A 27,016-nucleotide genomic window follows, 5' to 3' on the forward strand; every position below is an offset into this window, starting at 1 on the left:
CATGGCTTCCCCAGCTGTCAGGAACGCAGGCGACAGATGGATGTAAAAGCAGCAGAGAGTTTAATGAGGCAAAGCTGGCAGACAAATCCAAAACAATAGGCAAAGGCAGAGTCAACACACAGAATATCAGAGACAAAGAGCAAAAACTAAATCGGTAACCAGAATATCAGCACAGCTGAACAAGGCATGAGAACACTGAGCATTTACTTCCCAAAGACTGAGCACTGTCAGAGTGCTTATATGCGTGTTGTGGTGATAGTCCAGGCATGTGCAATAATCAGTACTCCGGAGACTGTGAGCAGTGAGGTTGTGGTAGGTGGTTGTTGTAGTCCACTGCAGCCATATTTGAAGGTCGCTGCAAATTCTGGGAAGTGGAGTGCAAGCAGGTGCAGACGTGAACCAGCACCACCACCAGACTCCCCCAACAGCTGCTTTCCTGAGGCAATAAGACTACTCAATACACTGCTGCCCCCAACACACATCCGAGTATGACTACCACTGATAGTCTATCGCTGTTATGACACACATTTTACTACTGACCTTGCTGCTACCCTTTTCACTATCTTTTTTTTTTCTTTTATACCCAATTACACGATAGGAGAGAGAGCTTACAGTTTACAGATGATTGTTTGAACTGGTTCTTCCATTCACTGCTTTTGTCCTGTCTGCTTATTGTGCAGTGTCCTATTTGTTGTCCTGAATATTTATTATCCTGTGTATTTAACATACATTACTGCAGTCATGGTGGCAAGGTGGTGCAGTTGGTTGGTGCAGTTGGTTAGCACTGTTGCCTCACAACAGGAGGCAACAGTGCCAGCGCTGGGTTCAAGCCCAGCGGCTGGCGAGGGCCTTTCTGTGCGGAGTTTGCATATTCTCCCCGTGTCCGCGTGGGTTTCCTCCGGGTGCTTCGGTTTCCCCCACAGTCCAAAGACATGCAGGTTAGGTTAACTGGTGACTCTAAATTGACCGTAGGTGTGAATGTGAGTGTGAATGGTTGTCTGTGTCTGTGTCAGCCCTGCGATGACCTGGTGACTTGTCCAGGGTGTACCCCGCCTCTCGCCCATAGTCAGCTGGGATAGGCTCCAGCTTGCCTATGACCCTGTAGAACAGGATAAGTTGCTACAGATAATGGATGGATGGATGGATGGATGGATGGATGGATGGATGGATACTGCACTCATCTCCCATTGTCATGTATTTGCACATTATGTAGTCATGTGTAATGTGCTACTGCACTGAAGAAACATTTAATTTCAATGTATACAAGTTATACAGAGGAATGACGATGAAAACCACTTGAGTTAACTTGAAATCAGCGGAGTTAAATTATTATTGTCCTCCTGATATATTTGCCTACGCAGCACAGACTGATGGTATTCAAGCCTATAGGTAGTGAGTTCAGACAGCGGTCAATATGGCAGTTGCGTAATCAATGAATGCACCATTTTATTTATTTATTTATTTATTTATTTATTCAAATTTCATGCTTTATTAGGTGTGATTTTTTTTAAATACTTTTTATTGATGCTGCTCATAATTTGTTTTAATAATATTAATTTCCCATGTCTAAACATGCTCCTTACATAAATTAATGCACGTAGCTTAATATCCAGCTTAAATATAGATATATTCAACCTATGCACGCTCTCGACAGGTGCACCCACATCTGGAGTGTGCTTTTGTTTTCTTAGCTCAAGGGCTTCCCGCAGAACACTGGTTCCTCACTGGCTAGGAAAAAGGAATTTCGGGACGTGACTGGGGATACCCTAGTGCATTGTGCGATGTGTGCATATGCAGATTTCAAACCATATACACTGCAGCTTGTTCAATACTCAAACCATAAAGTTGAATCGTCAGCAAGTCTCGCGAATTTGTCACAAATATTCCAGGTAAGTTGTGCGATCTGCACAAAAAGCATATGTAGCAAGACAGATTGATCTCTTGTGCCCAATATGGTGCTTTTCATTTTGATTATTTAAGCTGAGGAACAAGTGTTTTGCTGCTTCTGAACACCAGCACCCCTCGTTTCAGAATCGTCAGTTATATGCAAATGAGGTTAAAAGATGCTAATATGCATATTTCCTTCATGGAGTTTATAGCCACATTTTAAATGACTGCCAAAAGCATACTTTGGCTACTGAAAGCATTTTCAGCCGAACTTACTGGCAGAATATAAGATTTATTTATTTTTTAAATATAATTTAGGCCTAATTAATGCATGCATGCAAATTAGCATGTACGTGTATATGCAAATTATGAGATATGCAAATATACTGATTGAGACACTTTAAAGATGTCCATGGCCCACAGAAACTTCCAAATATTATTCAAGCAATACAATAAAAAGAAAACTTATCGATATTACCATTTATTATCATAAATCATATGTAAATTAGATAATTGTATGCTAATTAACACCATTAATTATGGAAATAAGTAAAAAAAATTAAATGCCTGGATTCTGTGGGGAAAAACAATGTAGCACAGAAAATTTCCTCAAATTTGGCAGTTTAGTAACAAAAATACAGTTTTATTTCCAGGATTAGCACTTTTTTTCTTGAAAAACAACACCATTGTTCCTTGCTAGTTGCCTGTTGTTTTATCTTTCTCTAAAAAGAGCAAAATCTGAGACCTAAAAATGTCCATAAAAACTGAACCACTGGACCGATTTGCCTGATTTTTTTTTTCATTAATCAGCATATTTCAAAGATTAATAATTTATTAGTTGTACATCTCTTGGCCATACTTCAAATTTCTGTTTGAACTCCTTACTACAGGCATGTCCCAAACCAACCAAGCATTTCAGGCAATATGTTTTTGTGGCATGTACATTTCTGTTCTTCTATTATTCTATTATGGCCACCACATTGTAGGTAGTCTTTGTTGTCGGTTTGCCCTGGATGTTTAGTGTAGTATTTGGAGTAGCGCAACATGCTTGACACACTACCTTGTAGAGTGCCTACACAGAAGATCAAACCAATCACACACTGTGCGGTATCAGTAATGCCTCGGTCACAACCGGCCGTACGTGCTCCTACGGCCGGTCTACGTGCAAAAAACGCAAGAAACGCACAGAGGGTGCGCGTGAAACGCATGGAGGGCGCGCGTGTGACGTGCTGATTTTCGAGCCGTAGACTGGCCACAGACCGGCCGCAGAGGTTCTTTGTCATGCCAAACAAACTCTTGCGTTTTGTTTTTTTTTTATCTGAGCTCCGTATCAATGCGCTGCCGAAGCGCGCAGAAGGTGTTAGTACGCCTGTCATTATAGTGCGGACTTTCCATAGCATAGAAAATCGCTACGTTTCAATTTGTGTAACTGAACTTGTTTCATATCACTGGTCATATAAACCTATGTAAACAGGAAAAACGCGGAAGAGTTTGGTCGCATCTAACTACAGCCCCAAAAAATACCGTTGGCCATGCTGAGCCTAGCTACATTGCTAACAGGAGTGACAGCGCGTCTGACTGACTGGGAGGTCGCGCAAAGCTCGGATAGGTACGGAGCAGCTCGTCTCAATTCAGATAAGAGCATATTTCATTATGGAAATACGGTGGACTGTTCCTTTAAGAAAGTCTAGGGTTCAGTTGCTAAAAGCAGTGCCAAATCCCAGATCTAAAAGCTTAGTGAGCCGCTTGGATGAAATGAATGTTGAATGTCAAGCATTTATCCACAAATATTAGATTGATGTAGGGGGTTTTTCTTTTTCAAACATGCTAGTGTGGGATGAAGAACACGTGATGTGATAGGTGTGCACAGCATATCACAATAGAAGAGGTCCAGACACTGTAGGATAATGCTCTTCATAATAATCAAATACACCATGCACTGAGAGGCTCCGGTTGAAATGATGGATTCTCTGAGGTGACTGGCAGAGTACTGTTTTGTGAGGGGCACAGCCCTGAATAAAATAGTACTATGCCAGTCACTGAAGAGAATCCATAATTTCAACTGGTGCCTCTCAGTGCATGGTGTATTTGATGTATGTCCCTCGTCAAAAAAATTTCCAAACTAAAAGTCAAGTTTATTTTTATAGTGCTTTTAACAATAGACATCGTCGCAAAGCAGCTTTACAGAATTTAAGTGACTTTAAACATGAGCTAATTTTATCCCTAATCTATCCCCAATTAAGTAAGCCTGTGGCGACGGTGGCAAGGAAAAACTCCCTCAGACGACATGAGGAAGAAACCTCGAGAGGAACCATACTCAAAAGGGAGCCCATTCTCATTTGGGTGATCCTAAATAAAAGTGTTAAGATTGAGGCTTGGCATAAACCACTGAGCTCTATATAAAATCTGGAGAGCTCATAGGCTTGTCAGAATGAAGCCATTTGGCCTCCATCTTACCACTCACATCACGGAGCGGAACGGTCATTTAGACTACTGGAAGCTACACAAAATTGGACAAGTTATTTACGTAGTTGGTGAGAGAAATTACAAGAAAAATGCCAGCATGTGCAGCAATGAACTGTATAAACTGTCAAGTCAAAGGTTGTGGATGGACATTTCACCTGTGAGTACTGATAGTGTGTGATCATGTTCACAGCTTTTACACGTGTGTACACAGTGCCATTTATGTGGACTCCCTATAGCATTTTATGATGGTTTGCAAGAGCGGGATAAAAACCCAAACCAGAAAATCTGTCTCATCGTCTTGTCTGTTTTAGTTGAAAATGTGACATTGATATCTGGGATGAACACTGTGACTGTATCAGGTTACCCCATTTGCTAAACACTGCGTGGTCTTAAAAAGAAAAAGCGTCAAAATTGAATCGTTTTTGTCTAAAATGACAGTGAATGATGTGACCAGTAAATACTGTTAAGACATGTGAGAATGAAATGAAATTGGCAAATAACATGAGAAAATAATCCTGTTTCAACAACTGTCCTAAATAGAAAGGAAGTATTGTACAGCCTTTGTGTTGATATAATAAGAAAAAAAAATTAAAAATAAATAGAAAGGAAGAAATATCCGAAAGAAAATACACTGAGGGCGGCACGGTGGTGTAGTGGTTAGCGCTGTCGCCTCACAGCAAGAAGGTCCGGGTTTGAGCCCCGTGGCCGGTGAGGGCCTTTCTGTGTGGAGTTTGCATGTTCTCCCCGTGTCCGCGTGGGTTTCCTCCGGTTTCCCCCACAGTCCAAAGACATGCAGGTTAGGTTAACTGGTGACTCCTAAATTGACTGTAGGTGTGAATGTGAGTGTGAATGGTTGTCTGTGTCTATGTGTCAGCCCTGTGATGATCTGGCGACTTGTCCAGAGTGTACCCCGCCTTTCGCCCGCAGTCAGCTGGGATAGGCTCCAGCTTGCCTGCGACCCTGTAGAACAGGATAAAGCGGCTACAGATAATGAGATGGGAATGAGATGAGAAAATACGCTGAAGATACACTGTGTAAGAATGAAACTGAAATCATCTCTGTAAAAATATAGTAGTAAAAGAGCCGTTCAAAAAAGAAACGATCAGAGACTGGACTGGAAAAGGGAAAAATCAATAACAGTGAAGGGGAACGCTATGAAGATATGTAAGGAATGTGGGTAAAGTTAAGAAAATAAGAGGAGGTAATGAAAGGGAAAAAAGTCAGGAGATTCTTTTCTTGGGATAAGTTTGATCGGACACGATCCTTTAACACAAATCAAATACAAGCAATATGAGTGGTAAGATGGCGACCAGATGGCTCCACTCGTCTCTACAGTGGGGAATGGGCTATGAGCTTTCCAGATTTTATATAGAGCTCAGTGGCATAAACTCACTGGAGGCAGCCATGTTTGTTGTTTACATCAGAACGACCTTCAACCTGTGCATGTGCAATGTACCATTGCTATTGGCTGCCTCATTAGGCATGATCATGATGCATACAGTGGTGCTTGAAAGTTTGTGAACCCTTTAGAATTTTCTGTATTTCTGCATAAATATGACCTAAAACATCATCAGATTTTCACACAAGTCCTAAAAGTAGATAAAGAGAACCCAGTTAAACAAATGAGACAAAAATATTATACTTGCTCATTTATTTATTGAGGAAAATGATTCAATATTACATATCGTGAGTGGCAAAAGTATGTGAACCTCTAGGATTAGCAGTTAATTTGAAGGTGAAATTAGAGTCAGGTGTTTTCAATCAATAGAATGACAATCAGATGTGAGTGGACACCCTGTTTTATTTAAAGAACAGGGATCTATCAAAGACTGATCTTCACAACACATGTTTGTGGAAGTGTATCATGGCACGAACAAAGGAGATTTCTGAGGACCTCAGAAAAAGCGTTGTTGATGCTCATCAGGCTGAAAAAGGTTACAAAACCATCTCTAAAGAGTTTGGACTCCACCAATCCACAGTCAGACAGATTGTGTACAAATGGAGGAAATTCAAGACCATTGTTACCTTCCCCAGGAGTGGTCGACCAACAAAGATCACTCCAAGAGCAAAGCATGTAATAGTCGGCGAGGTCACAAAGGACCCCAGGGTAACTTCTAAGCAACTGAAGGCCTCTCTCACGTTGGCTCATGAGTCCACCATCAGGAGAACACTGAACAACAATGGTGTGCATGGCAGGGTTGCAAGGAGAAAGTCACTGCTCTCCAAAAAGAACATTGCTGCTCATCTGCAGTTTGCTAAAGATCACATGAACAAGCCAGAAGGCTATTGGAAAAATGTTTTGTGGACGGATGAGACCAAAAAAGAACTTTTTGGTTTAAATGAGAAGCGTTATGTTTGGAGAAAGGAAAACGCTGCATTCCAGCATCAGAACCTTATCCCATCTGTGAAACATGGTGGTGGTAGTATCATAGTTTGGGCCTGTTTTGCTGCATCTGGGCCAGGATGGCTTGCCATCATTGATGGAACAATAAATTCTGAATTATACCAGCGAATTCTAAAGGAAAATGTCAGGACATCTGTCCATGAACCGAATCTCAAGAGAAGGTGGGTCATGCAGCAAGACAACGACCCTAAGCACACAAGTTGTTCTACTAAAGAATGGTTAAAGAAGAATAAAGTTAATGTTTTGGAATGGCCAAGTCAAAGTCCTGACCTTAATCCAATCGAAATGTTGTGGAAGGACTTGAAGCGAGCAGCTCATGTGAGGAAACCCACCAACATCCCAGAGCTGAAGCTGTTCTGTACGGAGGAATGGGCTAAAATTCCTCCAAGCCAGTGTGCAGGACTGATCAACAGTTACCGGAAATGTTTAGTTGCAGTTATTGCTGCACAAGGGGGTCACACCAGATACTGAAAGCAAAGGTTCACATACTTTTGCCACTCACAGATATGTAATATTGGATCATTTTCCTCAATAAATAAATGACCAAGTATGATATTTTTGTCTCATTTGTTTAATTTGGTTCTCTTTATCTACTTTTAGGACTTGTGTGAAAATCTGATGTTTTAGGTCATACAACCCCAATTCAAAAAAGTTGGGACACTGTGTAAACTGTAAATAAAAACAAAAATGTGATAATTTGCAAATCATGGAAACCCTATATTTCTTTGAAAATAGTACAAAGACAGCAGATCACTTGTTGAAACTGAGAAATTTTATTGTTTTTTGAAAAATATGTGCTTATTTTGAATTTGATGTTAGCAACAAGTTTCAAAAAAGTTGGGACAGGGGCATGTTTACCACTGTGTTGCATCACCTCTACTTTTAACAACACACTATAAACGTTTGGGAACTGAGGAGAGCAATTGCTGTAGTTTTGAAAGAGAAATGTTGTCCCATTTTTGCATGATATACAATTTCAGTTGCTCAACAGTTCAGGTCTCCTTTGTCATATTTTGAGCTTCATAATGCGCCAAATGTTTTAAATGGGAGACAGGTCTGGATTGCAGGCAGGCCAGTTTAGCGCCTGGACTCTTTTACTACAAAACCATGCAGTTTTAATTTGTGCAGAAAGCGGTTTGGCATTGTCTTACTGAAAGAAGGAAGGCCTTCCCTGAAAAATATTTTGTCTGGATGGCAGCATGTTGCTCTGAAACATGTACACTATATTGCCAAAAGTATTTGCTCACCTGCCTTGACTCACATATGAGCTTAAGTGACATCCCATTCCTAATCCATAGGGTTCAATATGACATCGGTCCACCCTTTGCAGCTAGAACGGCTTCAACTCTTCTGGGAAGGCTGTCCACAAGGTTTAGGAGTGTGTTTATGGGAATTTTTGACCATTCTTCCAGAAGCGCATTTGTGAGGTCACACACTGATGTTGGACGAGAAGGCCTGGCTCTCAGTCTCCGCTCTAATTCATCCCAAAGGTGTTCTATCGGGTTGAGGTCAGGACTCTGTGCAGGCCAGTCAAGTTCATCCACACCAGACTCTGTCATTGGACCTTGCTTTGTGCACTGGTGCACAGTCATGTTGGAAGAGGAAGGGGCCAGGTCCAAACTGTAAAAACAGTCTGCATGCCTAGGTGCTTGATTTTATACACCTGTGGCCATGGAAGTGATTTGAACACCTGATTCCGATAATTTGAATGGGTGAGCAAATACTTTTGGCAATATAGTGTATATATCATTCAGCATTCATGATGCCTTCCAAGATGTGCAAGCTACCCAATGTCACATGCATTAATGCAACCTCATACCATCAAATACGCTGGCTTTTGAACTGTGCACTGATGACAAGCTGGATGGTCCCTCTCCTCTTTAGCCTGGAGGACGTGATGTCCATGATTTCTAAAAATAATTTCAGATTTCGATTCATCAGACCTTGGGACAATTTTCCACTTCACCTCAGTCCATCGTAAAAGAGCTCGGGCCCAGAGAAGGTGGCGGTGTTTCTGGATATTGTTTATATCTGGTTTTAACTTGCATGTGTGGATGCAGTAATGAACTGTTTTCACAGATGATGGTTTTCTGAAGTGTCCCTGAGCCCATCCAGTGATTTCCACTACAGACACGTGTCTGCTTTTAATGCAATGTCGCCTGAGGGCCTGAAGATCAAAGGCGTCCACTGTCAGTTTTCAGCCTTGTCTCTTGCATACAGAGATTTCTCCAGATTCTCTGAATCTTTTAATGATATTATGCACCATAGATGATGTGATCCCCAAATTCTTTGCAATTTTACATTGAGGAACGTTATTCTTAAATTGTTGTACTGTTTGCCCAAGCAGTCTTTCACAGAGCGGTGAACCCCTCCCCGTCTTTACTTCTGAGAGACTCCACCTCTCTGGGATGCTCTTTTTATATCCAATCATTTTACTGACCTGTTGCCAATTAACCAAATTTTATTTTATTTTTTTAGCATTACACAACTTTTTCAGTCTTTTGTTGTCCCTGTCCCAAGTTTTCTGAAACGTGTTGCTGACATCAAATTCAAAATGAGCATATATTTTTCAAAAAACAATAGAATTTCTCAGTTTCAACATTTGATATGTTGTCTTTGTACTATTTTCAATGCAATATAGGGTTTCCATGATTTTGCAAATTATCGCATTCTGATTTTACTGATGTTTTACAGAGAGTCCCAACTTTTTTGGAATTGGGGTTGTATTTATGCAGAAATATAGAAAATTCTAAAGGGTTCACAAACTTTCAAGCACCACTATAGATCTACACACAGAAATGCTTGCGGAGCCACAGCTGTGGCTTGAGTCAGCTGTATAGCTTGAAATTATGACGCGAGTTCATGGTGTATCCAGGATATACAGTATTATGACTGACTCACATCATATCCTTTTTTATTTATTTTTTTGGACATCACGAGATACACTGCTTAATCAGTGGAGGAACAATTTTATGTCATGTGAGCCATCCTTGGCCAATCCCTGCACAGGAGTTTTTTGATGAGAGATATAAAACCCGTTGTCTCACAGTGGAGGTGAGAGCCAGGTGGAAGTTTATCACTATGTTCAGACTGCAACCTGAAACAACCCATATCCGATTTGTTGTGAAATCCGATTTTTTTATTAGGCCGTTCACATTACCAATTATATGAGACTTGTATGCGATCTCCAATATGAACGGAAAACAACCCAAAAGTGTCCCGCATGCGCAAATTGACACGTAATAAGCACATCTACGTAATATGTAAACAAAAAAAAAGCGCACTCTTCATGTTTAATGATTTTTATTTGTTTGTTTAATTATCTGGTTAGTGTTAAAGTGTGAGGTCTCGTGTGTGTTTTTGTTTCTGAACTGAAATGAAAACGTGTAGCCTGGTAACGAGGGTTGACTCCTAAATGTCTCTCTAATTTCTATATAAGTGCACTACATGTTACTAGGAAGTAATGGATTTTTAAACTCTATATAGTGCACTCGAGCTTCAGTAGGCAGTCATTTGGGATACGGCCGCTGTATTACCAAACTCTTAATTCAGGCTTAATAATTTGCACATATTTATTTCGTCATATTAATAAACTTTTTCTACATTTTTATAAATATTTATTTAGATTGTTTATAGCCAGCTGAATTCTGCAACTTCTCTCAGCGCTGGCTCAAGGTGCATAAACACCAGTGCAGTTTGCGATGGAGATGAGGCGAGACCTGGCGATGTGGTTTTTGTGGCGGCGGCGGAACTCGCACAATAATCTGATTGTGATCAGCAGATTAATGAGACCGAAGGTGTCAAATTACTGGAAATTTCCGGAACAATCTTATAATCTTGTAATACAGGATGGTTTAAGTTATAAATCAGTTATAGAAACTGTTTTATTTAATCAGGCTAACAGATCAACATCCAGGTCCCTACCAAATCCACCATTAGCTTGATCAATTCTATAAAAGTCTATTTAAATTCTGAAAACTGTATAAATGTTGTTGTTTTCCACCAAAGAGGCGGGATTAGCCAACGCAGAATAGTGACGTTTGTCTCTTGTTGATGACGTGTAGGCCGCATGAATGCGACCTGTCCGGTCAGACTGTAGTCGCATGTGAAAATATCGGATATGCATCGGAATTAGGACCACATATCCAAGCGGCCTGGGTCGCATGTGAAAAAAATCGGATCTGTGTCGTTCAGATTGTCAATAACAAATCGGATACAGGTCGCATATGGGCAAAAAAATCGGATATGGGTCGTTTCAGGGTGCAGTCTGAACATAGTCTATGAGACAGACCGCTTTTAGGAGTAGGAGAATGTCAAATCTTATAAAGAGATATAAAAAATGTTTAGAAACGTATAGAAAAGTGTCATACAAAGAAGTGACAAAATGGGCAAAAGTTTATGATGTAGTGAAACAAATAAAATATTTGTGAAAGTGATGTAAATGGAGTCTGTTGGTTGTGTCTTGGTGCCTTTCTTTTCTCCAGAACTATATATTCTTTGAAAGGTTATTTTTGTTCCTGATCCTGCTGACTCGTAATCTTTTCAAGACTGAACAAAAAAAAAATTACATGTTAAAATAAAAGAATTATTGCATTTTATTGGGAATGCAAGCTATTTTTTATTTTATTTTTTTTTTAGCTTAATATTATTGTAGACTTGGACTCAGTTGCTGTGATATTTAATGTTCAGTTTTTCACCCCAAAACTAAAGGTTGCATGCAAACTGTGCGCTGAACTTCATAAAGTTATCACTATTGAGTTGATAGGTGACGTTCACTGCTGATTGTGATGATTTATTTGCATTCCGCTCATGGATCATTTCCTGGACACATTTTCTGTTAGCTTGTGAACAGTTTAATGACTTTTTTTCTTTCCCCTTTTATGGGATTTTTAACAGGTGGCTGAATAAAACACCAATAAAAAAAGAGTTAATGATCTGCTTGAAAAATCCCTGGGAGAGAATCTGAGTGCGTAAGGCGCCATGTCTACTGGTTGCCCACCACAGTCTCCAGCCGTGGCTAAAACAGAGGTGGTTGTGGAAGGATGGTGCCCCCTATTGGCAGCCACCTTTGCCTACTGGGACAACATCCTGGGACCCCGTGTATGGCACATCTGGGCCCCCAAAGGCCAGGGGTCGATGTTACTCAGTGACAGCGAGGTGACTTTCCTGGCAAATCACACGCTGAATGGTGAGATTCTGCGCAGTGCAGAAAGCGGTGCCGTGGACGTCAAGTTCTTCGTCTTGGCAGAGAAAGGCGTGATCATCGTGTCACTGATATTTGATGGCGAGTTGAAGGGTGACAAGAACACGTGCGCACTGTCCGTCATTCTACCCCAAACAGAACTGGATTTTTACCTTCCGCTGCACAGCATGTGTGTGGAAAGACTCAAGCACACTGTTCGTAAGGGACGCATCTATATGCAGAAGGTCTGTAGCCTTACCCATGCTTATCTGCCATGCTTTAAAACCCTTAAAGCTTTTCCTTCTAAAATCTGGTGTGTGTGTGTTATCTGTATTGCAGGGTTATGGCATTATAGCTTTGTTAACATCTGAGATTATTCCTGTCATGGAGCTTCTCTCGTCCATGAAAACTCATAGCGTAGCAGAGGAAGTTGATGTGAGTCGGTCTCTCTCCCGCTCTCTCTCGTGCTGTCAGTTTCTTTCTCTCTCTCATGCTGTCAGTCTCTCATGCGCTCTCTCTCTCTCTCTCTCTCTCTCTCTCTCTCTCATGATTTCTCTCTCTCTCGTTCATGTTCTCTCTCTCTCTCTTATGCTTTCTCTCTCTCTCATGCTTTCTCTCTCTCAAACTTCTCTGCTTTTTTTGTATGTTATTAATAGTCTTACAGAAAAAACACTAATTTTTCTTTTGTGACAGCTCAAAGACACATTACTGAATGATGATGATATAGGTGACAGCTGTCATGAGGACTTTCTGCACAAGTAAGTGTTGAGAACAACGACTAAATCAATGTTCAGAAATGGTAGAATATCTTAACATATTAGAAAGTCTCATAAATAATGATGTATAAGCATATTTGTAAAAATAACTTGTGTATGACTAGCCAAGCGCCCATCAATTTGTTTTTGCATGTGTCTAAAGTGCTATGTAAATAGAATCACTCTGCAATGCTTTCTTTTTTTTCCAGAGCCATCAGCTCTCACCTACAGACTTGTGGCTGCTCCGTTGTTGTTGGCAGTAACCCAGACAAAGTCAATAAGGTACACACACACACACACTTGCAATCTCAGTATTACTACCACACTCAGTATAAAAATGCTTATTGTTGCAAGTACAGTAGGTTAACTGGTTGAGTTGCTTTGTGCCATAGATTGTGCTGACGCTATGTCTGTTCCTCACTCCCGCTGAGAGGAAGTGTTCACGACTGTGCCGAGCTGACGGCACTTTCAAATACGACACTGGCCTGTTCGTTCAGGGCCTGCTCAAGGTACATGGCCACATTCTTAGCAGCGCTTCACATCTTTACAGTTTTCATTATACTGGCTTGGAACTGTCCCAATTACTTTCAAAGGAATTGCAGTAAAATGTTTTTTTAGGGCTGTTGAAGTCAATGCAATAACGTGCTAACGCAAATTCCTTTTAATGCCTTTTTTTTTTTTTGGACACTTGATTAACACATGCGCATGTTCTGTGCCCCTCCCCCGTTGTTTGGAAAATTAGGAAGTGACGTAGTGTGAGCGAATGATGTAGCAAGTAGCTGGTCAGCATAAGTTGCAATAAAGTGCACTTATGTACAGAATCAACTTATATTGTTGCATTCTGACTGTTTACATAAAATGTGTGTATTTTTTTTATATGCTTTTGATGGTCCAGAGGGGAGAGAAAAGAAGACGTGTTAAGGTCCAGGGGTGTATGTGTGTAAGCGTACAGGCTGGACACTGGAGAGAGTTTTTGTTTTATTCTGAGAAATTTGTGGGTTGTGTGAAAGTGTTCGTTTATAAATGCACTTTTGCTCATGATTGTACTGTATACTTACTAGTGAGTTATTGCCTTTTACTGGAAAATATCTATATGAGCTGTGTGGCTGAGCAAATGTATTTATTTGGGTTTCGTGTTTTTATTTTCTTTATTTAAAGATGCCTGCTACTGTTGTCCAGAGTCCACATCGCCGAGTTTGTTTAGTTTATTTTATTGCATGGTTTGAGGCTGGAAGTTAAGTACAGAACTAGCGGAAAATACTATATTGTTTTGTTCACACTGAATTGTGCTAAACCCTCAAAAGTATAAAAATTAATGCTGCTTTATTTGTTTAAATGCAGTGGGGGAATAAAATACCCACAAAAATAATTTTTGCTGTGTCCAGCCTTATCCTTCCTGATCTGGCCACGTAAAATTTGCATAAAGCAAGCATATAATGCAATTAATTGCGATTAAATCTTTTATCTGATTGACAGCCGTATCCCCCCCCCCCCGGCTTGTTTTGTGAGGGGAAATTTTTGTGTCATTAGGAATGCTGGCAACCTTCTCACTAACGAATAGCTTGCTTTGGTTTTGACTTGATCATCATTTGACAAGAGTTTGCAGTAATCCAGGTTATTTTGTATGTTAGATCTGAGTAATTCAGAGTGACCAGACTTGGATTACAATCTTGTTTCCTTGTCTGACAGGCGTAGTAGTATTAGAGGTTTATGTTGGAACTGGGATCCCATGGGACCCAACCCTCTAGGTTGTACTTGGTGTGATTGGGGAGTGATTGATGAATGTGTAGTGTGGAGAGTAAGTAAATCTTTGTACTCTCTCTGCCCCCAGGACTCCACAGGGAGTGTTGTGTTGCCTTACCGACAGGTCCTGTCTTCCCCCTATCCATCTACTCACATTGACGTGGACATTAACACAGTGAAGCAGATGCCTCCTTGCCATGAACACACATACCATCAACGCCGCTACATGCGTGCCGAACTCAGCGCCCTCTGGAAGACTACCAGTGAGGAGGAAATCAGCCCTGACCACCTCATCAACATACAAGAATCCTTTACACCTGACCTGTATGTTTTTTCACACACCGCATACATAATCAGACACCAGTTTTTCCTCACATGAGTTTCTTAGTCCATTGTGTTGCTTTGTTATCCTTGGTTTGTATGCAAGATTACTGCCTCAAACACAAAAAGCACACAGATGAGTTTGTGAAACGTGTGTGTGTATACTCACTGTTCACTTTATTAGGAACACCTGTACACTTATTGCCTCATGAAATTATCAGTCTAATCACGTAGCAGCAGCGCAGTGCACAAAATTGTACAGATACAGGTCAAGAGCGTCAGTTAAAATTCACACCAGGCATCAAAATGTGAAAAAAGTGACTTTGACTCAAGGACTTTGACTGTGACATGGTTGTTGGTGCCAGATAGGCTGGTTAGAATATTTCAGATCCCTTTGGGATTTTTTTTCCCCTCACAGCACAATTATGGATTTTATACAGTATTGTGCAAAAAATAAAATATGTCCAGTGAGCCGAGCAGCATTTCTATGGAAACACCTTGTTGATGAGGAGGGTTGGAGAGTGAGAGAGAATGGTGTGAGGTGACAGGAAGGCTACAGGAACTCCAGTAAACACTCTTTACATCTGTACTGAGCAGAAAAGCAGATTTTCTGAAACTGGGCAGAAATTGTATACTAGGGAATTTGGAAAAGTTTTTGATGTTGCCTTTTGCTATTATAGCCCACCTGCCTCACGGTTTTGTGCTTTCTGAGATGCTTCACTGCTCACTATGTTTGTAAAGAGTGGTTGTTTGAGTGGCTATTTGACTGTAGCAAGAATAAGTAGGGGTAAAGGTGTTCTTATTAAAGTGGCCTGTGAGTGTCAGAGGCAGTGGCTGTCCATCACTAGCAATAATGACTACTTCATTAGGATGCATCAGGATGGGCCACGTGACCCGCGACAGAGTCGCCCGTACCAGCAGCACGAACAGCCTGGCTGAGCCACCGCGGAATATCTGGCCTCGTGAGCTCTCGCATACTTATTCTCCTCTCCTAACGAAGCGCCTTGCACAGTAAGGTAAGACAAACAATGTCGTGCCCCCATCATGTTGTCTCTCTGGACCTCCAGACCTGATGCCAAGTGGTCCACAAAACTGCCACAGACTTAACGGGTATGGAAGTTGCCCCACAGTGACAACTGGCTTCCCGAGTGATGCCATCCGTTGGCCATTTGAGCGGCTCTTCTGCATGCCAGCTGGTGGTATGCCATTGACCCTGTTGGGTTCATCTGCCACGTTGCACCAAAAAGCGACCTGCTGCCAGCACCTTATTAGTGATGTACTATTTAACCCATAGCCGGAACCCAGGCAGGTGCTACTGCTCCGGGTTAGAGCGGACCTGGGAGCAATGGTGACTCTGGGATATTTTTTAATCTGGGCCCTATTTTCCCATCTCTATGGGTCCAAATATTTATTTGAGGGAAAAAAAAGACTGAAATCAGTTCCTTTAAGCATGAAGGTATAACACTGGCTTTAAGGGGAAGCAGGTCAATTAAGAAAGGAGCCAAATAAGAAGTAAAGGGCTTGTTATACTTCATCAGGACTTTTTCTGAAAGCTGAAGGATATTGTAGAAAGCCCCATGCTGTCACCAACTTTCAGAACAGTAGGGCAACTTTAGCTATCCAACAAACAGTGGGGGTGGGTAATAAGGAGGAGTTACACAGCATGATATATAAAAGTGCATTTGCACCATTTGATGTCTGTTTAAATGGTGGTGCACTTCGACGGGGGGGATGTTGCTATTTTTGCTGTGGTTGAGTTAAAGAACACTTGTATGACTCTTCTCCAGCTTCTCCTTTTTACCATTTCTTCCTTGGGCAACCTAATTTTATAATGTACAATGTTTCCCACAGAAATTTTGGAGACTATGGGGGGCGTGGCGCGGCGCGCGTGTCCAGTTGAATTGCAGGGGTGCGCTGGGGGTTGTTTAGTGCGTGGCGTGCGTGTCCGGTTGAATTGCAGGGGTGCGCGGGGGTTGTTTAGCCTACTAATACTACTAAACTAAGACTAACAAAGAACAAATTTGTTGGTGTTGGTTATGCACCTTGTATTTTATTTTAGCATGTTGCTACAGAGGGCAGTCCTACAAGAAGAACATATTACAGATAGCAACCAAACCAAAAATCCTACAATACTTCACACCCTGAACTCCTACAAAACGTCCTACAAAACAAGGACTTCTTCTAGCTCTGCTGTATGTCAAAAGTGACCCTGACAAATGCCTGCCCTATTTACAAAGATCACACCCTGCACTTATGCATTTGATTTTTCTTGGCTTTGAGAAAAAGAGTTCGAGTGTCCTTTCATAATTTATATCTTCTGGTTGTGGCCCGTTAATGGAAATCCTCAAGCAGGCGGCCAGGTGCTCTCCTTGCAGTCTGTTACGAAGGTCTGTTTTGACCTAAAATGGCAAACAACTTGTTACTACAATGAGTCATGTGATTGTAGAGCTCACTCTGAAATATTTGAGTGAGATTGAACTTGGGTGGGATTTGAGCATAAAAACAATGGGTAAATGTAAATTGAAATTCACATCACTGGTGAATCAAAAATGATCACCAGTTGAGATTCACATCAATCAAAAACGATCAAATTCGAGTCAAGAAGTTCATTTAATTAAATAGGTAACTAACATTACATTCCCTTAATTATGTGGTGTAATAGCTTCACCTTTAGAAGGTAGCCTATTAGAAAAGGCTAAAAATAATTTAACATCTTCCGTCTCACCAGTAACCAATCGCGCTAAGGCTACTAGCACTAATTCTCAAAAGTGGCATCGAAGTTCGCTCTCTGTTAGAATAGACTACTTTTCCCTTTTAACATGTACATGCAGACCTAGATTAGTTTATCACTGCTGTCACTTCACGTCTCCATCACTTGGATAGACTGCGCACATACAATGTCAAGCGGGAAGCACTTCGCCGGTGAATTTGGAAACGACCTGATCCTGGTAGGATGATAAAGTTAATTTGACGAATTAGATAACTACGTAGGGCGAACTAATATTGCCTCAAAATAGCCTACTGTTGCCTTACAGAAAAGGTAGGTTTGCCAGTACGAAATGGACAAAGTAATTTTACTGAAACAATACACTCAACGTCATCCATCAATGCCCTCTCCATACGCCTATAAAGCACAATAGCGTAGCCTAAATGTCACCTTCTCAATCGTGTCAAAGGCTACATAAAGTTGTATAAACTTACCTTAACATGTAGATGCAGACAGGATGTAGCTTATCAGAGTTGTCTCCTCACGCTGTCTGAGATAGGCAACGCACGCAATGTCAGGCCGGGTGAGTCAGTGTTGCCGTGCGGGCGGGCGCGGACTGAGACTATGGCGGCCCAAATTAGACTATGGCAGGGCGCCATAGTCTCGTCAGTGTATGGGAAACACTGATGTAGCTAGCTGTTATGTTACATTCCTAAGCACTGGGTTTGTATAAACAGCTCCACTGTACTGAGTAATGGAGATGTATAGATTACATAGTTCCATTTCCTGTGCTCATCATCGTCATCTGTTCAAAAATGTAGAATACGTTAAATCATACAAAAATTAAATGATTGTCCAATCCTGAGGCATCTTCTTCAAACAGTCCTAAGTTCCATCCTCACTCATTCAGCAGGGTTTGGGGTACCATCATCACAATCTTGTTCCTCAGCTGTGTTTATCAGTTTTGGCATTGAACATGATCAGTATGAACATCACAACCAATAACTCCTATCATCAGGTCAAATTTAGGTCTAGATTGAGGTTATTGGAAAAGTGTCATATGACGTTTGTGCACACCTGGTTTTACTGCAACTAATAATTCACTTGTCTATATATTTTTAAATTACTTCACACAAAGTTATGAGTTACCAACTAGCTGACACTGTTAACACACTTTTATTTTTTAAATGTTTAAATCAAGGGGGAGGTATATAGACGTATCATGATGATGTTTGTAAATGATTACTAATTAATTTTGTTTTGCCATACATATATATTATTTACCAGCTGGGAGGTCCATATCATGAAATACCGTGACCGAGGTCTTGAAAGTACTGAGCGAGGCCCTCTGGGCCGAGGTCAGTAGTCAAGGCAGAGGTCATGGTATTTCACCATACGGACCGACCTTAAGCTGGTAAATAATGTATTTATTTTTTTTCTTTACCAAATTCGAACAGAAAATTAGGGCGCCCAAAAGGGAAAACCGAGCCGTGCTGCCATTTTGAATCCTCATTCATGGCTGTAATGCAAAGTGCTTCCTCCTCGGTATACAAGTGCACTTCCATGGCAGGAAAAAAACCTACATTTTGCCGCGTATGTAGTCCCCTATTTATACAAATAGGAGTCATTCAGGATTCAGCCATGTTTTTACTTGGTGTTGGCAAGTTAGAGGTTTTTAGCTTTCTCCTGAAATGTTTTTATTTTGTCTTCCTCAGGGTAGTAAAACTCGCTTTCACTGTGAAGACTGTCGTTATCACTATCTATGCTGTAAAATTAATGCTATTTTGAATCCTCATTCACGGCTGTAATGCAAATTACTTCCTCCTCAGTATTCAAGTGCACTTCCATGGCAGGAAAAAAAACTACATTTTGCTGTTTATGTAGTTTTCTATTTATACAAATAGGAGTCATTCAGGATTCAGCCATGTTTTTGCTCGGCATTAGCAACAGTTACAGGTTTTTAGCTTTCTCCTGAAATGTTTTATTTTATTTCGTCTTCCTCAGGGTAGTTAAACTCGCTTTCGCTGTGAAGACTGTTGTTATCGCTATCCATGATATAAAATTGTTATTCTCCTGAGAAATGCTGGCAAAAATGTATTAGATTTTTGATAAAAATCTTATAAATAAATCTTATCAAAAAAAGATAAATGTTGACAAAAAATGCTACTATGTTTGTTGTTGTTGTGAACAAGCGAGTCGCCAGAGGTCCGTAACTGGGGTCTGTACCGTAGGATACGGACCTGCTCGCCAGCCAATCAGAGCGCAGGATTTGGGCCGCGAAAAAAATAAATATATGTTATTTACCAGCTGGGAGAGCCGTATCGTGAAATACTGTGACCAAGGTTTTGAAAGTACTGAGCGAGGCCCTCTGGGCCGAGGTCAGTATTCAAGGCCGAGGTCAAGGTATTTCACCATACGGACTGACCTTAAGTTGGTAAATAATATATTTATTTTTTTCTTTACCAAATTCTAACAGAAAACGAGAGCGCCCAAAAGGGAAAACCAAGCCGAGGCGAGCCGACATTTTGAATCCTCATTCACGGCTGTAATGCAAATGGCTTCCTCCTCGGTATACAAGTGCACTTCCATGGCAGGAAAAAACTACATTTTGCTGCCTATGTAGTCCCCTATTTATACAAATAGGAGTCATTCAGGATTCAGCCATGTTTTTGCTCGGCGTTAGCAACAGTTACAGGTTTTAACTTTCTCCTGAAATGTTTTCTTTTATTTCTTTTTCCTCAGGGCAGTAAAACTCGCTTTCGCTGTGAAGACTGTCGTTATCGCGATCCATGATGTAAAATTAGTGTTATTATGCTGAGAAATGCTGCCAAAATTGTATAAGATTTTTGATAAAAATCTTATAAATAAATCTTAGATATATGTTGACAAAAGTTGCTACTATGTTTGCTGTTGTTGTGAACGAGCGAGTCGCCAGAGGTCCGTAACCAGGGTCCGTAACTGGGGTCCGGTGTACCGTAGGATACGCACCCGCTCGCCAGCCAATCAGAGCGCAGGATTTGATGGAAACCAGACCGCGAAAAAAAAACCCATATATTTTTTTGTAAATGGGTCCGTCTCAGAAACTGGTCTCTTATTTAGGACATTATGGTCAAAAAATAAATTTTCTAATTTTACTTTTTTTTGGGCATTTACTTAACACTCAATGTTTCTTTTGTCATGTTTGATAAGAATAAAGGTAGTATCTTGCTTTATCTGGCCTCCACTGTGGAAAATTTTTTTGATTACAATTCAAATGCTTTTGTAAAATTGATTTCCATATAAAATAACTACATCATGAAGAATTAAAGCCCCTCCTTCACAGATGAGTGAAAATATTGAATAAATTTCCTCTTTTTGATTGCTTGGGTTAAAAATGCCAAGTTATGATGACTGAATTGATTATTCACTTAAATATGAATAATATGATACATTTTGGGTATTTGATATGGTGAAATAGGACACAATGGAAAAATCAAGAACACACGAAAGATGAGAATAACAGCAGTGGTAAAAGAACAGCGAGTGTACCGGCTGAAGGTCGCGCGGGTCTTTGCTGCGGCGCATGAGCAACGGGACATCACTACCGCACCGGACGGAGCGGGGGCGGGGCAAAATGACTGGCCGTAGATTCTATCAGAAGTTCGATCTAAATTGACCATGGTTTCAAAATATTGGCCAAAAATATGCAAACACTATGAAATATGAAGGTAAAATAAAGAAACATTCTATAGAGATCTTGCAGTCACGTGACCGGAAAGTATACAACCGCCATCGTGTCGGTCAAAAACACCGCTGAATACTGCTGCACTCGTGTACAGAATGGATCAATTTCAACCGACGGACTACACGGCTCATTTTTCTAATGAACAGATAACTAGATATATGTCTAAAATAAACGATCTACAGATTTGTGACCCTTATGGCTTTCCGGACGGAGTTTTCACTACCGGATTTTGAACTGCCAGCGGAATACCTGGACGTGTATGATTACCTCATCAACTTTCCCTCGCTGTTCAGTGGTGAAGCACTGCGTGCTTATAAATCTCTGGACAGTTTTCTTTACAGAAATTCAGGATTTGTCAGTGACTCAGATGTGGCATCTTGTAAACAAGAAAATGATCCTCACTGGATGGGTAAGTCACTTAAGTATTGAGTATAGCACTGACCAGCCGATTATAGAATAAGGTAATTCCAAATCGTCCGTGTTGTTTACATGGATCTGGTGTTGGAGAGGTAGAGGCTTGGCAGTGGAGATTTGAGTGGCTGTTTTCTGAGCTTAGTCAACAGGCCGGCTCTGCCTGTAGCCTCGCTTTTGCTCCCGGCGCCGCCTCCTTCGCTTTGCTTCCGATAACAATCCACGGAGACCCCGCTGGTCTCGCAACCTGGTCTCGTCCGGAATGTTTTTTTTTTTTTTCTCGTCCGGAATGTTGTGCATGCGATGGAAATCGCTACAAACCATCATTTTCTGCTGGAAACCAATGTCCAGTAAGTCCATACGGTTGTAGTGGATATTGAAGTCCGGTACAGACGAACAACACGCAAAAATACACACAAAAAACATAAAAAGCGTGCACAGGTAGGGAGAGCTTGTAGCCGCAGCCGTTGTAGTAGAATTGTATATAGTAGGGTTTTCCAGAAGAAAAGGTAGAAGTAAAAGCAGAAGTAGAACCAGAAGTAGAAGTAGAAGGCGGAATATGGCGTTTGACCGACAAGATGGCGTCTGTCACAATCTGGATCGGCTGTGACGTCACATGCAAGATCTCTATTGCCTTATACTGCAAGACTAAAACAAAATAAAACTGTCAAAACTCACCTTTTCAGTGACGACGTCCGAACAGATCACCCGCATAACAGAAAGACCGCAAATGGAAGCACGATCAACTTCTAACTGTTGGAGTGGAAAATTCCATTCTACACATGCAAATTGTTAATGTATGTCCTTCCCCGCACACAAATAACATGCTACGGTAAAAAATAGACCATGACTCATTTTATAGCTCAGAAATTCATACAAGACCAGCTACCATCGTAACATATTCTGTAAGAAACATATTCTATACCTAACTTTCAGCTTTCGTTTTAAAAAACTAAATCGCAGATTTATAACTACATTTTTATATGGCGTAGTGATTTTAAGTTACTACTTTTGGTGAGGTAGTGACCTTGACCCTGAGGCTTTCCGTTTCGATCAAAACACACGATTGTATTGGTTTTGGGTATGCGGAAAACGGAGTTACAACGGTGATCAAATATTTTGCATGATGTTTTATTATGGTTATGATTATTCTGTAGAGCGGCATGTTGGTGTAGTGGTTAGCGCTGTCGCCTCACAGCAAGAAGGTCCGGGTTCGAGCCCCGTGGCCGGCGAGGGCCTTTCTGTGTGGAGTTTGCATGTTCTCCCCGTGTCCGCGTGGGTTTCCTCCGGGTGCTCCGGTTTCCCCCCCACAGTCCAAAGACATGCAGGTTAGGTTAACTGGTGACTCTAAATTGACCGTAGGTGTGAATGTGAGTGTGAATGGTTGTCTGTGTCTATGTGTTAGCCCTGTGATGACCTGGCGACTTGTCCAGGGTGTACCCCGCCTTTCGCCCGTAGTCAGCTGGGATAGGCTCCAGCTTGCCTGCGACCCTGTAGAACAGGATAAAGCGGCTAGAGATGATGAGATGAGATGATTATTCTGTGAGCGCACCAATCCTTAGGTGTATAAAGTTACAACTTAAAATACAATTAGTGATAACTGTAGACTTTTCAGTGGACTACAACCTTTTTAAGGGAATGCGATGTAGTCAACCATTTATCATGTCCCAGATCAAGCCGCCATTTTACCACAAATTTGCAGAATTTTTGCCAAATTGTGAATAGAGTATTCACATCAAAGATTTAGTTTTATCTGTATTATTTCTTTCATCATTTTATTTCAAATTAAAACCAACATCACCATTCAAAACCGTATAGTTTATTGACTGAGTATATTTAGTGGGGTTCCCCCATAGTACCCAGTTTCTGAGACAGACCCATATATAGGATGTTTGGTTGTTTTTATTTTATATATATATATATATATATATATATATATATATATATATATATATATATATATATATACCAATCAGCCATAACATTGAAACCACTGAGAGGTGAAATGAAAACGTTTGTTTATCGCATTCCAGTGGCACCTGTCAAGAGGTGGGATGTATTAGGCAGCAAGAGAACAGTCAGTTCTAGAAGCTGATGTGTTGGAAGCAGGAAAAATGGGCAAGCGTAAGGATCTGAGCAACTTTGACAAGGACCAAATTGTGATGGCGAGATGACTGGGTCTGAGCATCTCCAAAATGGGACATCTTGTGGATTGTTCCCGGTATGCAGTGGTTAGTACCTACCAAACGTGGTCCAAGGAAGGACAACTGGTGACAGTGTTGAAGGCTCATTGATTCGCATGGGGCACGAAGGCTAGTCTATATGGTCCAATCCCACAGAAGAACTACTCTAGCACAAACTGCTGAAAAAGTTAATGCTGATACCTTTCTGTTTTCACCAGCAATAACTAGCCATCACAGTTTGGCCCTTGTCAAAGTCACTCAGATCATTACGCTTGCCAATTTTTCCTGCTTCCAACACATCAACTTCTAGAACTGGCTGTTCTCTTGCTGCCTAATATATCCCACCCCTTGACAGGTGCCACTGTAATGAGATAATCAATGTTACTCACTTCACCTGTCAGTAGTTTTAATGTTATGGCTGATCAGTGTGTGTGTGCGCGTGTATACAGTAACACTTTTGGAGACACTTATTCATAATAATAGTAATATACACAATATAAGCAATACACACACACTTGAACAAGTACCTATACTGTATGTGTGTGCGCACGTGTGTGTGTTTGTTTTTGCCATGCAGAAATTTTCTCTAGCTTTACTTTAGTATTTTAGCTTTGCTTTTTGGTTTTATGGTTTCTTTTTTTTTTTTATCCCCCGCTGGCCAAAAGGCCCACAGGGGGATTCTGTTGTGGCGACGTCTGTCCGTCCGTTCATCCCAGGAAGGGTACTCACCTTCTGAAATCAAATCCTCTCACGATTTGTGGAGGAATTTCATGAAACTTGGCAGGATTTTTTTTGTTATATGTTGGTAAGACGCATATTGCAATTTCGTTCAGTTCAGTCTAATTTACATGGGGTGGCATGGTGGTGTAGTGGTTAGCGCTGTCGCCTCACAGTAAGAAGGTCCGGGTTTGAGCCCAGCGGCTGGCAAGGGCCTTTCTGTGTGGAGTTTGCATGTTCTCCCTGTGTCTGCGTGGGTTTCCTCCGGGTGCTCCGGTTTCCCCCACAGTCCAAAGACATGCAGGTTAGGTTAACTGGTGACTCTAAATTGACCGTAGGTGTGAATGTGAGTGTGAATGGTTGTCTGTGTCTATGTGTCAGCCCTGTGATGACCTGGCGACTTGTCCGGGGTGTACCCCGCCTTTCACCCGTAGTCAGCTGGGATAGGCTCCAGCTTGCCTGCGACCCTGTAGGACAGGATAAGCAGCTACAGATAATGGATGGATGGATAATTTACATGGATTTCAGTAGTCTGTCTGTGCTATATCCAATAATGTTTTGTGTTTTTTTGTTTTTGTCTAGGAACATATTTCAGGATGTCATGCACAAAGATGCACTGGTAAAGTCTTTCATAGATGAGGTATGAGCTGTTCCCCTCTTCATCATTTCTGAACATGCGTATGTGTTTGGCACTTCTGTCTAAGATGACTCTTACAATGTGTGCATTTCTTCACAGCATTTTTTGCTGTGTGCCTGAACTTAATTCACGACCATTACTACATGTATCTTTTTTTTTTTTTTTTTTGTGTGTGTGTGTGTGTGTGTGTGTGTGTGCACGTTTGTAGGTTTTCCTCTTGAAACCAGGTCTAAACCTTCGGGGTGTATACTTGTCACATTTCCTCCTGCTGCTGCACAGGAAGGCTCTGACGCTGCTCAGATATATTGAGGATGAGACGTATGTATAATAAAGTTCGAAATCACAGATCTAACCACTACATACTGTACATGATCAAATTAGTTATTAGTATCATGTTGAACTGTTACACAACATTGTAGTTAGTGTTCCTGTTAATTAGATGACAGAAAATCATTTGTTCTTGGTGATTAATGTTGTTCTAGTCAGAAGGGGAAGAAGCCTTTCCGGTCGCTGCGTAATCTGAAGACTGACCTGGACTTGACTATAGAAGGAGACCTGAACGTCATCATGGCAATGGCAGAGAAGCTGCGACCAGGCCTTCACTCGTTTGTGTTTGGGAAGCCCTTCTTCACCAGCGTACAGGAGCGTGATATTCTAATGAACTTCTGACCTTGCACCTTAAAACACTCAAGATCATTAATCCACAAGATGACTGATAACGTATTCATGTTCCTAAAGTATGGTTGTGCATAAAGTATGTATACGTGCACTGATTCACTCTGGAGCTTGCTTGAACCTTTATTTGTATAACAAAAGGTGTAATTGGATTTGTGTGTGTTTAATTTGTTTTGCCTTTAAATACTGAGAACCTGTCAGCATAATGCCATGCAGGCCCTTATTTATGTTCATCATTAATTAATTTTAACTATGAAGATTGTTATGCTGCTACCGAGTACCTCTGATGGCACAGCCTCACGCCGATGTTTCTTTGTTTCTTCTGTAGACAGTAAATCAGTCTTTGCTTATTCTGAGGGCCAAGTGTTATCATGGAGACATGAGAATTGAGAGATCATGTAAAATGAGATGCAGCTCATTGGATATGCTGATACAGTTTGTACATGAAAGACTTTTAAAGCAAGCAGACTTGAGCTAAGGTGTTGATTGATATTGTCACAGGACTACTGTCTGTAAATAAATCTGAAGGTGAATTAACTAACGTGGTTGTACTGAAATTCAATAGTTTTTGCTGTTTGTTTTTGTTTTTTTTTATTTGGACAATGTCTGTCTTTAGAAAAGCACTGTATGTGAGATAGTTAATGTTTTAAAATGTAAATAAAGATATAGCTCAGATGGTGGAGTATTCTCTTTATGGTGGTCTTTATTTTACTCATTTTTGCCTACACCCTGGAACATGTGTTCAACAAATTATATTATAATATATTTTAATGCAGATATGATCTCATCTTTATTGAAAATAGAGCAGAAAGTTCATACTGTCAAGGATTAGCAGCTAACTGAAGCTGCCAACTACAATGTGAGTAATATGCCACTAGGAATTACTGTCACCTTTAAAACCAAACAAAATCCAAAATAAATGCTGTTTGCTGATCACAACAAACACTTTACAAACAACAATTTATCCATTTTAAAAGTTAGGATATTGCTAAAAATAGGTTTACCTGGACTCAGTGGGATATTTGTCTGTGATGTAACTGGCACACTAGTATGCCATTTACCTTAGTAACAACAAGCTATCAAATAAAGGCTTCTAATTCTAAAAATCCCCAGGTACCACTGTGTTCTCTCTCTCTCTCTCTCTCTCTCCCTCTCTCCTCCTGTGTGTGTTTTCACTGCTTCAGATGGGTTAAATACAGAGAAA

The 27,016-nt window shown here is 40.9% G+C and overlaps 1 protein-coding gene across 1 annotated transcript in view; it reads left to right on the forward strand.

Annotated features, from left to right (window-relative positions):
* Nucleotides 1–26,504, forward strand: part of c9orf72 (C9orf72-SMCR8 complex subunit) — a 29,267-nt gene extending 2,763 nt beyond the window's left edge. Inside the window, exons 2-10 of the mRNA XM_060925687.1 lie at nucleotides 11,654–12,184; nucleotides 12,279–12,374; nucleotides 12,633–12,697; nucleotides 12,904–12,976; nucleotides 13,087–13,203; nucleotides 14,526–14,761; nucleotides 25,083–25,140; nucleotides 25,346–25,455; nucleotides 25,620–26,504. Coding sequence (XP_060781670.1) covers nucleotides 11,738–12,184; nucleotides 12,279–12,374; nucleotides 12,633–12,697; nucleotides 12,904–12,976; nucleotides 13,087–13,203; nucleotides 14,526–14,761; nucleotides 25,083–25,140; nucleotides 25,346–25,455; nucleotides 25,620–25,806 — 1,389 coding nt within the window. The 5' untranslated portion in view covers nucleotides 11,654–11,737 and the 3' untranslated portion in view covers nucleotides 25,807–26,504. The remainder of the gene's footprint in view (nucleotides 1–11,653; nucleotides 12,185–12,278; nucleotides 12,375–12,632; nucleotides 12,698–12,903; nucleotides 12,977–13,086; nucleotides 13,204–14,525; nucleotides 14,762–25,082; nucleotides 25,141–25,345; nucleotides 25,456–25,619) is intronic.
* Nucleotides 26,505–27,016: the final 512 nt, after the last annotated feature.

The sequence above is a fragment of the Neoarius graeffei genome, chromosome 7, assembly GCF_027579695.1.
Source record: "Neoarius graeffei isolate fNeoGra1 chromosome 7, fNeoGra1.pri, whole genome shotgun sequence".
In the NCBI taxonomy this organism is placed as follows: Eukaryota; Metazoa; Chordata; class Actinopteri; order Siluriformes; family Ariidae; genus Neoarius; species Neoarius graeffei.